The 15,000-nt window shown below is 41.6% G+C and overlaps 1 protein-coding gene across 1 annotated transcript in view; it reads left to right on the top strand.

Moving 5' to 3' along the window:
- Positions 1–15,000, top strand: part of LOC139330541 (adhesion G protein-coupled receptor D2) — an 85,672-nt gene that overhangs the window by 35,162 nt on the left and 35,510 nt on the right. Inside the window, exons 21-22 of the mRNA XM_070961501.1 lie at positions 7,930–7,971; positions 12,255–12,308. Coding sequence (XP_070817602.1) covers positions 7,930–7,971; positions 12,255–12,308 — 96 coding nt within the window. The remainder of the gene's footprint in view (positions 1–7,929; positions 7,972–12,254; positions 12,309–15,000) is intronic.

Here is a 15,000-nt window from a genome sequence, read left to right as displayed (position 1 = left end):
ACACACAGGCTATACACTGTAATGCTCCATTGTGAGGAGAACCACATAAAGAGCTTAAAGATCCTGGATGCACACTATGGCCTGTGCATTGTTACAAGCTTGCAGCTAATTTCACAAATATTCAAAATAAACAGAAATCAGAGACGAGGTTGTTCTTGATACAGTACAGTTCTTTTTTTTGCCTGGGTTTATTGGAACAGCATGGCAAATCTTTGTCTTTCTTGAATACTCATATGGTCGATCGCGACTTCAGCTCACCTGGGTTTGTAGAACCTGTTCGACTAAATGAAAAAGTCCTACTGAGTTCTTCTGTGTTTGGTTCACATTTTGTTTTTCCCCTGAAGAAACCATTCTGTCCCGCCTGACGCTTGAGTTGAGCGTTGAGCAAAGCTTAGCTGGGTGTTAAAGCTTTTATTGGGAGGTGTTTACCTCATCAGACTGACAGAGTGGCAGGCTGCCCGTCTACCTGCCCGTCTGTCTGCCTGCCTGAGTGTCTTATTGCCAGCTTCTCCGGCCAGCTGGAGCGGTTACACAGGCTGAATTTGAACTGAGGACCTGCAAAGCATCAACTCCCTGTCTCACAGCTTTGACAGACACTTTGATTTGACATGCCATGAGCAGTTAAAGTGAAAGTTATGTATACATGTTAATTAAACTGTTTATGCGTGGAGGGGTCAGAGACATTAGCAAGCCCCAGCGCAGAAGTGTGAATTTCTTTTCTTTTTCCCCCATCACAGCATTTTAACCTCTTCTGTCTCTCATTTACGTAATGATTACCAGGTGCAAGGGCAGAATTTTTCCTCCCCTTTTTTGCCAAGTGGGGATGCAGATAGCTCTATTTGTGAAAAGTGTCTCTGTGTGTTTGAATTTAGGCTGAGATATTTGACGGCGGGTCCAACTTGTTCGAATAGCTCCCATTTTTGGCATTGGCTGACGCCGAAGCCTGGAATTCTCTGAAAGGATGTGGAGGTTGCGGTCTTCAGCTACTTAAGAGAGAGCTGTTGGTCCGATTGAGAGATTTCATTTGTGAAAAGTATATCTGTTTTGATTTTTGATCTCGGGTTAGACAAGTATAAATCACTTCTGACATTGAGCAATGGCAGCGCCTGAAGTTTTTCCAATAACTCTGTGGAACGTGTGGTTTACAATTACTGTAATGAATAGCAACCAAATGCAGCTCTCTTATTTGTGAGAGGTTTCTGTTTTATTTATTTTTTATTTAGATAAGGAGTGATGAGATGGAACATAACTTGAGTGCCGGTTTTTAGTTTTAGTGCTTGCCCAAGATCAGCTTAATGTATGCAGTGTTGACATGATGAACTTGCCCAAATGACTAATTTCTGTATGTTTGTAAAGGCTGAATTTATGAAATGTGAAAACTTAAAATTTATGCTTTGTGAAAACTGAAGTAGCCTTCAGTTACTGTCCTGCACTGCTGGACTGAACTCTGACTGGATGTGACCATACCTGGTTAGAGGCTTGACGTGAGTGTAACTTCTGTTTTGATGAGTGGAGCAGATGAAATTATTACATAGTGTTAGTCATGGGAGTGACTACCAGTGTAGACTTAAAGAATAATTCCAGCTCATTTCAACGTGGTATATTTCTCATACATGTGGCTGTTGTGGCTCTGTGAGTCATGCTGACTTCGCACTGGCCACCTCTTTTGAAGACAGCAACAGGAACAAGGACTCGGTTTTACATGAATCATTTCAAGCATTTGGCTCTGAGTCTGACTGAAAGTAAACACAAAAAGTAGCCTAACCTATGACTAACTGCATAGAGATCTGCATCCAGGTCAGCTGCCTGACCTAATCTGGTTCGCTTACATGTGCGACATGTCTTTAACTGCAATTATACTGTCCTCTAAATACACTTGAAAAATAAATGCAATGCAGGATTACCCTATGGACTATTATAGGACAGCTGTGAGTCATTTCACTTTAATAGTTGTCCAATGTACTGTATTTGTTCAAATCGGATTACATACATGAGTGGCTAAATTAAATGGAATAGGAAAAATTAAGGCAGAAAGGCAACAGGACCATCCCAAAAGACAGCTAACCTCTGCGAACTGGTGGTGTTCCTGTGCTCCCTGCTCTCCACAGCCGACTGAGGAGGAGAACTTTTTGCTGCACAGAGCGTGACTTGCCAGACTTGGAAAATAGATGTGTCAACGGATGAGTGATCCCAGCTGTGTAACTACAACAAATGAATTTGCAGTGCTTATCAAACTTGTCGTCCCACAGTCTTTGTTTCATTTCCCCAAAATCAACTGGAAGAAAGTCCGAGGCCAGCTGGACCAAATGGTCAGCTTTCCATACGGTTAGAGAAAACAAGTACAACACGTCAAATGCTGTGTGAGGCCTTACAGCGTGTCCAGAAATAAAAATAAGCATCTGGGTATACATTTTCTTGTACCCATTATGATCCAAACTTAGGATGGTAGCTGGCAAGAAAAGTTCCAGTTGTGTTGGATAATTAGCACAAGCTGAAAAAGAATATGGCATCTCTGAGTGGTGCTTCAATCAGCTTGCAGAGCAGTTAGCCTGAACAGGAGTCTATCATCCAGCAGTAGCGTTAGTTGATGAAAACTGCATAGTGTGTGTCTTGACATTTCACTTTTGCAAGTTGGAACTAGTTTACTAAATGCACGACTCCTCTAGCACGAACACACGCTAAACAGAGCTATCCGCAGCTTGAAGACATGCAAACAAAGTTGCCTCAGATGCTGATGCCCATGAAATTGTCCATAACGTTTGCTTTGGGTCTGAGATAAGCTTGAAATGATTCATGTAAAAAGCATAGTTTTTTTGGAAAGCTGTAGGAGTTTTGCGCAGCTTACCTCAATGTACATGAGTGCTTGTTTTCCTCAAATGTCTACAACTGAGGTGGAGAGTGCAAAGTTAGCACAATCTATAGAGCCACTTTAGCCACATTTATGGAAAATGGATGAGATTGAGATAAAGGGAAAAAAGTGGTATTACACAAGTCATGATACCATATGTTAACTCTTTGTCCCTCCCTCATAAAAGGGAGCGCTAAGCTGACAGGAGCAATATATTCCAGCAAGCAAGAGAAAGCTGCCCTGCCAGTCGCTCTCTCCTTGCCAAGATGCCGCCCTCCCTCCTTAATCATAGTTTTCATATCTTTACATTGAGAATTAGTTTCCCAAGGACAATGTCATAAACTTGCTGTTTTCTGAAATCTTTACCTGCCAGTGCTGCACTCTCTACCTTTACACATTTGGGAGGTTGATGGAAATGGGGAATAGAAGTGCTGAAAGGGAAGACGGGAGGAGGCAAATGCAGAGACATTGTTCGCTGAGAATTTCTAATTATTTGTAACACAGGAGGAAAGGTGGAGCAACTATCACTGTGGATTGTTTGAGTTGGCACTGCAGTAGAGTGTCAGGTGAAGCATGTATAAAGCAGAGCAGGTGACCTCCCCAGATGAAAAGTGAAATAAATTTCTGTTTATCTTCACAAAATAATGAGCAGGTACTGCTACAGTGTGCTGTCTGCCAAAATATGGACTATATATATGCAATGGAAGCTTAGGGCTTATGTATGGGATTTAACATGGATTTATCAATGTTCACAGCCAAGTTTGTTCGGGAGGTTTGCATGACTGCTGGACATAATATGTCTGTTAGCGATGACACTTGAGTATCAGAGGCAGGAAACAACCAATGGGGAGATTTTGAGTATCTGTTCTACTTTCCTGTCTTTATTTATCTCTCTGTGCTCAGGACGAGTTATATGTGTCGGGCTCAGTCAGTAAGTAATTCATTCATTCATTTTTGGCAAACAGCATTTTTTTCCCAGTTTTCCAGTAAAATCTAGATGTGTGTCCATAACCTTTGTTACAGCAAGGGTATTGAAAGCATGCTTGTAGTAACAGAAACACTGGATGTTGTGAACACACCGCAAGTTACAGCAGAATTTATCGGTCACTCAATGTGAGCTTAAATCTTCAACCATCATATTCTTGATTTCATTTTATTTGTGTGACAGATTGAAATAGCCGTTGGTGTTTTGTGGGTTTTATGAAAAGCGCATTGCATTATGTATTGTGCTTAAAAAATAATGCGCAACTTAACTTCACAGATAAAAATAAATCATGTGCTGTCCATTAACTATTGGTTGTTACCTGCCGCTGGCATATCTCAACATAAAAATTGTGACTGAAAGGTCACAGACTCAATCCTGGCAGCTACAAGTACATCCATCAACAGCCTTGTATTCTAAAGAAAGCATCCTCCAGCTAAACTCTGAGTTCCTACATGCTCATTCACTTGTCTAAATATGTGAGAGGCCTCCAATCAGGGCTGCTCTCTGGGAACTGATGCAGTTAGCTGCAAATGGAAATTCAATCGCCGTTTTACCTAATAATGCAATATCTGTCAATCTAAATAGACAGGATATAAAAAACGCTTCATTTGCCAAAGATCTTAAGCTTTTGACGTTTGAGGAAACTTCGCTTTTTTAATTAATTTGACATTTTCAGATATATTGAAGCTATTAAGTAGACACACTTCCACAAACACTTGAATAAAGCTTTCATTACGAGTATTACCAGTGGTTGATGGAGCGCCTTAAACATTTAATGCACTTAGTTGATGCTTTTAGGAAGAGTGAATTACAAGGACAGCAGAGGTAGAATGAAGTAAATTTTCCAAAAGGAGGCTGTCAGCATCACAGACCGCCAGTCGTAGACAGCATCAGAACTACGGGATCCTGGTTTAAATGAATGGACTTGGAGTTCTTGTAAGTAAATCCATCCCTGACTTTGATTTGTTCTCTCTGCTTTCTCAGACAAAGCTCTCAGTATCTGATAAGACGGAACACACTTATTAATTTAAACAAGTGCTATTTTCTGTCTTGCATCGCAGCATAGTACAGCTCTCTTGGGTGAGAATGTTTTTGGTCAAACACAGTGTTTGTTGGCTTTAACTTTTTAAACATACAATTGTTCCCTAATTAGCTGGATGCTAATTAATTTATGCTCCCCTGTTTGATGTACAGTATAGCAATACTTTGAAAGCAACTGCGTTCGTTCTTTGCATAAATTTGTAGCATTTGCTGCTGAGTTCAAAAGAAACAGGACCGGGTTTAGAAAAGCACACACGCATTTAAATAATGCGCCCCATTTTCTGTCTGTTTGTTTTTAGGGGGAATATTAATGAATTAACATTTTAAACAATCATTATTGTTGTGCTGCCACTTATTTTTAACTCAATTACATTTTAATAGATCATTTTTCCTAATGTGCACAGTATGTTCTCCCCACTTTGTTCACGACACAACAAAAGATTAATTACAAATAAGAGGAATGATCAAAAACATGATAATCAAATTGCAACAGTAAGTTAGAAATTGGAATTCTAATGCAATACAATAGGGCATGTGTTGTAAATTAACCACCCACTGTCAGTTATTGTCTGTGTGCACTTGTGTACATGCGTGCTTGTGTGTGTGGAAAGAGTAAACGAGAGTATGTTGCCAAACATGCTAAACTCTATGTACAATAGTTTGCTTCTTAATTGTCAGTCAGCATCACAGGTTGAGATTGTAATTACATTAAGTCAAAAGTGAAAGTGATATTTCATCTTACAGTGGCCTTACTGCTGTGTTTCAACCTGCTTTAACCCAACTAAAAGCAATGAAAGTACATTCTTATATTAATGTCACACTGCGTTGACCAGGAGGCCTTTGTTGCACATTGCTGGTGGTGTATAGTTCATCTAATTTTCAGTGACTTTAAAGCCTGGACACAGTGGAATACTTAATTACTACAGTCAGCCTATATCACATTCAAAAGTTACAAAGGAGCCAGCTTCTTTGACGGCAGCTGGGAGTTTATTCCAAAGACGGGCTGCAGTGGGCCCTATTTCCTGAACATTTTGTCCTAGTTTGTTTGATATCATGGAAGCCTCCCTGCTGAAATCATGCACCATGTGAAACATTTCAAGTTAAAAAGTCCCTTAAGTGTGGCAGAGCAAATCTGATTAGTAAAATCAAGTAATACGTGGCCTCTGTTAGCTCGTTGGTGAGGAAAGGTCAGAGGTCATCGTGTTAGGAAGGTGTCCAGGACAGCTTCCCACCTCTGCAGCCTTACAGTCTCTTTGAGCTACAGTAGCCAGGAGCTGACCCAAGAGCTTTGTTGATATTTTTAACTTGAGAAAAAAGATTTGCCACCTTCGCTACCCAAAACATTGTGTTACATGGTGATTGTACTTTTATTTTAGTGCCGTCCTCTCTTACAGAAAAAAATTAGAACTGTGAATAGTTTTGTGCCGAGTAGAAATGGAGAGTTGAAGTGTGAATAAAGTAGGAAGTCTCAGCTGTAGGTGTACTTGTGCAAACCCTGGTATTCATAAGCGACCTTATCAATCTCCTCATGGTCACATTGCACAGAAAAAATCTTTTTCTTTTTTTTCCTTATACTCATGACATTGTGCACTATATTAGGTTGTAGCCAATATTACACGCAGTTGAAAGAAATAAAACAATTACAAGTCCCAGATCTCTTGTTATACCTCAGCATGTCAGAAACCAGCAGAATTGTCAGTTTAAAGAGGATGGATGTCCTAAGGTGTCACCTGACAGCCTGACAGGGCACTTCAGTCCCTGGAGGACAGGCGAGCAGCCAGTAGGAGGTGAATGGGCAGTAGCATGGGCTAGAGGTCGTTGTCGGCGACCATCGTCGGCCTGTCACTCTGAATGGGCCCCCAAATCATGTTGTCAATGGTGATGCATTGAGATCTCTCTGGCAAAAATTGGATGCTCCAAACTCAACTTGATTGATGCATTGACCAGGGTGTGCCTGCCTGTCCTCAGCATGTGTCCTTACCTTTGTATAAAGATGAAGCAACACAGACACACTCTAAGCAGTGAAAGGGGAGAGATGTACTTTTAAAAGTTTTTTTTTGTGCTAGCTCGAGCCACATCGACGTACTGCAGGGCTTATCAAAGCATCTACTGTATCTATCAGCCTTGAAATTTATAGGATTTCACCTGCCTTTTCATTTTTCTCTGTGCATGTTTTTGTGGCACAATTTAATCGGCGCTCTGAGAATGTTGTTCTGACTGTTTCCTTTGAGGCAACAGTAGCGAATGCACAGCTTGTACATTCAATGGATGCCACAATGGATTGGAATAAAAAAATATCTGTTTTTTTGTGACCAAAAGTGCAGCCTTTATGCATCCAAGGGCATGGCATTCTTGGACCCGGGGAACTAGCCGTGGAGTTTTGTGAACATGAAATATCTTCTTTTATGTGTCATTTTTTTCATTATGCTTTCTCTGTCTCTCTCTTTCTCCACTTTCCTCCAGTGGTTTTCCTTGATAGTCTCTCTGTTCTGTTTTTTTTTTTTTTTATATCTGTTTGTGTTCATATTGTCTTCCTTCCCTCAGTTTATGGTTATTTGCATCCATTGCATATGTTTGCAAGTGCTTGGACTTTGTACGTGTAAATATACATATGTGAGTTTGTATGTAATATGTGTGTTTGTTGGCGCTTAGTTGGATATATGTGTGTTACTGCGTTGAAGAACACAGACTGAACACGGGCACTTGAGATGTTCTATTTTGATGAAGCCGTGTGGAACCTTGGGTTTGAGCCTTTGATGACTTAGTGGGGGCTGGAATGAGGAGCATGACTATTGTAGACGAAACAAATGCAAGCTGAGCCTTACGGAGGTGTCCCAGTTTGGAGAAGTTGTACTCTTTTAAGTCTGGCTTCTTCTCACTTTTCACTACATTTTACTTCAGTCCGAATCAAGCCACCCCATACGCATCTCTTCACTCATTACTTTTGATTTTCTGTTTTTTACTAGATGATAAGAGAGAAAACAACTGTAACAACTTTGTCTTCCTCTTCCTCTCTCCTCTCCCTCTCTCTCTCTTTCTTTGTCTGTGTTTGCAGGGCCTGTTCATCTTCCTGATATATGGGGTGTACAACACAGAGGTAAGTCTGCATTGTGTCTCAAGGCTGTCGGAGTGAATGAGAGAAATGACAAGTTTCTGATGGGCTCGCTGCTTAAAAGCTGTGTGGGTGGGGTGCGAGAGCATGTGTGTGTGTGTGTGTGTGTGTGTGTGTGTGTGTGTGTGTGTGTGTGTGTGTGTGTGTGTGTGTGCGCGCGCGCGCGTGCGCACGCACGCCTGTCTGTGGACGGGAGGAGGAATGGGAAGGAGGGGAGGGGACATCGTTTCCACGCGAGCGTCCCACTGCCCTTCATGCTTGGACTAACTTATATGCATCCGAGTCCGACCATTAAACACTGACACGCCGCGGTTCTCAGCCACTCATTCCTCACCCACATTGGCTAATATTTCACTGCCTCTTTAAGTTTTTAAACTCACGGCCCTCCATTTAGCATCCTGACAAAGCTGCTGGCCAGGGCTTCGTGGGGCCCCAAGCAGTAACCATAGTCGTACAAAAAAACAAAAACAATAACCAACAATATGCAATGAGGGCGTGAGTATATCGTATTGAGATGCTGCTTTATTACCATTTAGATGCACCGTGCTAGTGTGGGGGTGGAGGGTCGAGAGACCAGGAGATACGATTTAATGGATGAGACGCAAGTCATGAAAATCACTCTTGGTCAAATGTAGCTCTTTGTATATGCAAATAGGGATAACTTTTGCATCTGAACCTCCTTAAAATACAACACTTTTGTAGTCTGGACTTGCGATCTATTTCTCATTGTTCAACACTTCCCATTCGTAACTTTAAGGAGAAATTGAAAATCTAAAAATGATATGCCTTGTAGCACAGTTAACAATTCAAGAGAGACATTTTGCCCCTGATGTTACAATAATTTCTTAAATGTTTGACAAGCCATATCAGACGTCTGTTTTCAGAATAGTCTTTGGGCAAAAAATATGTAATGTGGTAAACAGGAAAAGACTGACTGTTAATATCACGTCAAAAAAAAAAAAGTTATTGAATCTAACAAGCTTCTTCTCTGTGGGTAGACTGAACCAAGGTTGACCAGTCTCCACTTCTGATAGATACAAACATACCTCACCCATTCATTTGCCTCTTGTTGGTATGACTGCCACCCATTGTACACAAGCAGCTGGGTAATGCACAGTTATGATAGCCATCTTCCGAATCCTCACCTCTGTCTGTCTGACTATCCAAGAGGACATCTCTCATTAACATTTGCTTTTCACCCATGTCGTCTCCAGAGCATGAAGAGCTGTCCCTGAGTCATAGGCGATGCACCAACAATGCAGAGCCAAGGAGGACTGACCCTTCACACTGTAAAATAAATCAACACAGCATTCTTGCTTAAGTGGCTTTTTTAGCGCTTGGGAATCCATTTTCGTACGCTCAAGTTGTCCTTGACCCTGGGGTCTTCACAATTTGTGAGCAGCTCATGTACATGCTCCGGTTATCAAAAGGACCACGCTTCTTTGTTGATGTTTCAAAAAAAAAAAAATTAAGTAATCTTGCCATTTTTCACTGCTACACATTTCTCTTTCACCACCTTTCCGAGAGACTCCTTTTGTTCCCCCACACCTTGCTCATAATTCGTTTCGTATCTTTAACTTGTCGTTTGACAAAAAGCTCCGCTGGCTTCAGGTTTCACCCGCCGATGACACCTAAAAGGAAATACTTGCTTAATAGAAAAATCACTGAAACCCTGAACGGGAACGATCAAAAGTTTTTTCTCTCTGTTTCTTCCCTGTAATCAGAGTGGCAGGGAGAGAGGCCAAACAGGTTCCTGCTCTGTCTGTATTCATTTAAGCTAACCAGTTTTGATGGCCGGGGACGGTAACCCCCCATTTGAGTACGTTATCACACACATTAGTCTGCTCTTTGTAGCAAACTCTATAGAGTGAAGAAAAAACTTTGCAAAGTTGCTATTAGTAGTTAACCTGGTAGAACAAATAAGTCTTTAACCGTGTTAGTGTGAATACATTTTACTTTGATATGCTAAAGTAAAATGTTGAATTAACTAGTGCCTCAGAAAATGCTCCATTCATGAGGCTGGTTTCCAGGCTCAATAATTACAAATATGGCGTGGAAGACTGTGTGTGCAGCTATTACACTCAAAATGCATCGTTTTAATTGCTAATTACCTGACAATAGCTTTCCATTATTCATTGCAATTAGCTTTTCCTTGGTGGTCACCTTGTAATCCCACGCTTTGATGACCTTTTATTTCCATCAGCTCCAAGGATGTCGGCAGGTGTTGTCGGGCGCGGCGCTTTCATATGGTAATCGCTGAGCGCCCATTTACATGGGGAACCACGCTTTGCATCATTGCGAAACCTTGAGTGTGCGCAAAACCCCTTAAACACATAACGATCATCTAAAACAATGCCCTTCCCCTCATTGTCAAATGATTAATTAAGTTGTGTCATGTAATTGCCTCAGCACGCCGGCTGCTTTTGATATCAGTGAAATCCCCAGGACTTACTTTCCCCATTAAATTGCGTTAAGACGGTGTCTCTCCAACATCTGCACCGTGTCGAAGGCCTTCTGCAGGTCTTGTCAGAAATAATAGGAGGGATTTGGAAACATGATGCTGTTGATTCTGCCCTGTCACAAGGCTCGGGCTCTCTTCATTATGTGGCCCTTCAACGTTGGTATGTATGCAAAACATCCTCCGTATACACACGCTGTCTCTGAGACTGTGTGTGTGTGTTCAGTGTGGCGTCATAATTTATAACACGCTGCGACTTAATGAAGCCATAAGCCATAATGCATATTCACTAACGTGGTGGGCTGGGATGGGATGGGCTGTAGTGATGAGTGCCCAGCCGCTACAAATTTACAGTGAGCGCTGACAATGTGCGGGCACACACACACACACACACACGCATATGTACAGACCTTATAAATGCCAGAGGGTTTCCACAGAAGACTTCAGCCTATTTAACAAAACTACTAACAGAGTACTTCCTGCTGTTCTGTATGTTTTTTCATTTAGATTTTTTAAGGCTTAACAGACAATGTCCTGGTCTTGTTTACAGTAACATTTCTCATAGTGAAAATGATGTGACGGATTTTAATTAATACTAATAATATTTTTTCGCATGTCAGGAGGCTGATTACTTTGTGCTAATAATTAAATACATAACTAAAATAACAAACAAGTTAGCATTCATTCTTAGCTGCTGCTGAGTGACAGAATATCCACTCTTTCCTTCTCTGGCCTCCCTTAAAAATAAAATTTAGTGTGACTCCAAGATTTGGAATATTATTTTCTGCCACGTCTTCCTTAGTAACACAAAGTTCATTAGATTATTCTATATGTATTAAGCTATGATTGAGTGATCAGTGAAACTTATTACCGTAAAGTTGCAAACACATGAAGTATTTTGTTCATCAGAAATATTTTTATTTTGTGCAAAGTTTTGCATAGTTTAATTAATGCAGAGTTTTATCCAGTAGACTCAGACAGACTAAATTGCGGGATTATTGTCTTGCCTTATTGTGTTGATTATTGTCTTGATTGTATTGTCTTGCATCATGTGATATTATTTACACAATATTTACATGAAACATACGTGAAATTCAGTCATCCAAATTATTACAGGTCTCTTAGCAAAGAGACTTGGCATTAACCTCCACAGTTTTACAGAATTATCATTGTATTTTAAAATCCACGAATCTTTTTTTTATTTCAAAGCAATTTTGCTAATACGCAGATTAATTACAAAATTAGGTTATATACGGTATACTGAAATTGCATGCATGTATACTGTGTATCTCTAAAACCTATGACATTCTTGTCTTGTATTGTATGTGTTAAATGACGGCGTGCAGTACACTGTTTCATCCGGAGTGTAAAAATGTAATCTGTTCTGCTAGGGCGGTCCCTTCTCCTCCAATAGCTCCATTTGTTGGTCCCGGTGCTCTATGCTGACAGATGATAGCTTGAAGTCGTCTCCTTAGTTTGCCAGCTCTATGTGTCACTTTCAAGTCCCATTAGCCACTGGAACATACTAGAACACCCTCTCACACGCACGTGCACAAACACACACACACACACACACACACACACACACTCACACACACACTTCCCCAGCCGCTGCCCACAAACTAACGCTCAAGATTTGTTATTTCGCTTCCACATTTTATTCTCCTCTCTCCATTTTACACTTTGGGTGCTCGCAGGAGTTTGCCGTGAAAGATTTTTTGTTTTGATTCATTGTAAGTGTGTTTCATTGAGTGCTGTGTCAGATACACTTATCTCTTTCTCTCCCGTTCGCTTGCTCGCTCTCTTTCAGGTTCGGAGCACGGTCAACAGGATCAAGGAGAGGAGAAAAGCGCTTAATTTTTCAGTATGTAATCCTCTATTTTCCTGTGAATAAGAGTGTGTGCGTGTGCGTGCTTGTGTCTCTGAAACACACCAGTGCGACAGACTCAATTTTCCTTCCAGCTTTTGCTTCTCGTGGTAAAAAAATAAAAAAAATCACCACTTTAGCAATGTCAGTGAATGCGAATGCTGGCCACAAAGCAACATTGTACATCTGTTAGCTTCTCACCAGTAGACAGTCCATGTTAGATGCCCTTATACATCAAACATAAACCCTCAGTAATAGCCCCCCCCCCCCCCCATATTGCAGCACCTTCATCCCAGCAATGTCAAGCTCCATGGTGGGTTACAAGTTTCTAATCCAGGACAAGCAGTCCCCTGACATTAAAGTGTCAGGCCAGTATTTATACCTTGTTGGACGCTGCTGTTTGGCTGAAGTGGTGGGATGCTGTGTGTGTTGAGGGGGGTAGTGTGCACATGTGCATGGGTGTGCCTTGGAAGATCATCGCCTACGCAAAGCACTTTAAAAGTACTTAATAGTCTCTAGCACACACAAACAAGCACATACCACACATACATATGGACAATTATAGAGCCCAGCACCTTGACAGACACCCACTCTCATCATTCCATACTCCTTTGCCCCCACCGTCACACACACATGCGCATGCATGGAAAATGCATTTTGTCCCTTATGAGTGATCACATTAACTCCACTCCTCTTTGGCCTGTAACACTTTGTCCTGCCCCTCCCACTGCACCCTGACCCACACATATGTACCCCCCCCCAGTATTCCCCACCTTTACACATTTCATGGTCATTGAAGAAGGGATGAAACCATTTTTGACGGCAGATTGATTTTTAAAATATCAGGGTGCCCCTACTTCCTTTTGACCCCCCACCTCAGATGGACACTAAGGATGGGAAGAAATGAAATAAATAAATAGATACATTTAATGTGTCTGTGTGTTGGGGGCGGGTGGGGCCCCTTGCCACCAGGTGCAGTCTGATATATTGGCTGCTCATGTTATCAGTGAGCCCCCCCCACACATCTGCCGTCATTTTTACTGCTTCCTCTCCCCTCTGGTGGTGACAATTTTCCAATCTTGCCGGGTTCCGCTACCAGAATGCGTTTTTTAGCCATCACTGCCGCCTGACGGTTTTTAGCTAATGCTGTTTTGTGCCATAAATCCTACTTGAAATACTGTATCTACCTGTCCTTTGGTTAGATAGGAGACATTTGGCTCTAGATGACCGCACATGCCCCTATATATCCCCTTGTTGTAAAACATAGGATTGGGTATCCTGCCTCGGCGGCTGAGGGATAAAGAGGCTTTGGCGATGTTACTGCATATGGGGTCATTTGAAGACGAATGGAACTTGTCGGAGATAGAGGGGTTTATATGCTGTATTATTTGTAACGATTGAAGGATTAACCCAATGGGGTAATTCATTGCAACTTCAATTTAAGGACCTGAAGTGTTTTTTAAAATTAAACTTGAAATTTGAACCTTTTATTCCTTGATCACCAACATTACAATCAACCAGTACTAAGCTCTGCTAAAGTCAATTGATCTATTGGAAATTGTGGCATCTGTTGGATGATCAACACAACAGATTTTCCTTGGGAAGGTCAAGCACCAGGCTGATGCTGTAACATTGATTTACTGTATCTAAACATGGACATGAAATCAGACCAAATGTGTTTCCTATAACCTAACACAAAACATGAAAAACATTGAAATATTCTGGAAACGATTTAAATATATATTGCTCCTGGTACAGTGTCATGACACACCTCTGACCTTGAAGACCTCTCATATAAATTCCAGCAAATCTAATCACACGCTCTCCCCTCTTAAACTGCACACTTCTGTCGACCTCTTTAGCCCCCTTCCTTCGAGTAGCCCTCAACATGGGCGTGGGTCGCAGACACGGCTTTTTAGCCCAGGGGTTGGGTTTTATCCCCCCCAACACACACACACACACACACACACACACACTTTGACCAGTGTAGCCTGCCTGTTTGATACCAAGTACCTCCTGACCCACCCTGACCTCCCTCTTGTACACACACAGCCAGATTGCTTTGTGAAATAAAGCTGTCAGTTGCAGGACCCAAATAAAAAACAACCCCCCCCTCAATATTCCATCCCCCTGACACAACTGAAATATAGATATAAACTGGGAGCGGATTAGTTTTTTGGATCTTAATTTAACAACAACATACAGGAAGCTGGGAGTTGGTTAGAATCAGTTTAAGTGCTAAAAAAATTAATTGGACTGGACTTTCACAAGTGGACAGTCGATGAAATTTCATTCATTTGTGTTGATGGGACCCCGGTTGGATTTACAATGACATGTGTCTATGCATGTAATTGTCTCTTTCCACTTGTGCGTTTGTGCGTGTCCGGGTGTGCACTGAAGCCTGACATCAGCAATACACAAAAGCAGCCAGAATGGCAGGCCCCAAGTGTTTGCCATGTGAGGAATTCCTCTCCGATAGAAAATACAGTATGAAATATAAGAAGACCCCCAGTCTGTTTGAGAGCTGTGCAAACAAATGGGTTTTCTGTGATTGCCGTTTATTTTGGTCTGGCTGGAAGATGCATGTGCATGTGTGAAACAAGGAGGAGTTAAATTCATAGAGCAGCTGCTCATGTTTGGTGCTGGGGTTCTGGGATGGCCAGTAAAGTCTACAATAGCCCATGACATC

This window comes from Chaetodon trifascialis, chromosome 4 (genome assembly GCF_039877785.1).
Source record: "Chaetodon trifascialis isolate fChaTrf1 chromosome 4, fChaTrf1.hap1, whole genome shotgun sequence".
NCBI classification, from domain to species: domain Eukaryota; kingdom Metazoa; phylum Chordata; class Actinopteri; order Chaetodontiformes; family Chaetodontidae; genus Chaetodon; species Chaetodon trifascialis.
This window is presented reverse-complemented; position numbering and strand designations above follow the sequence as displayed.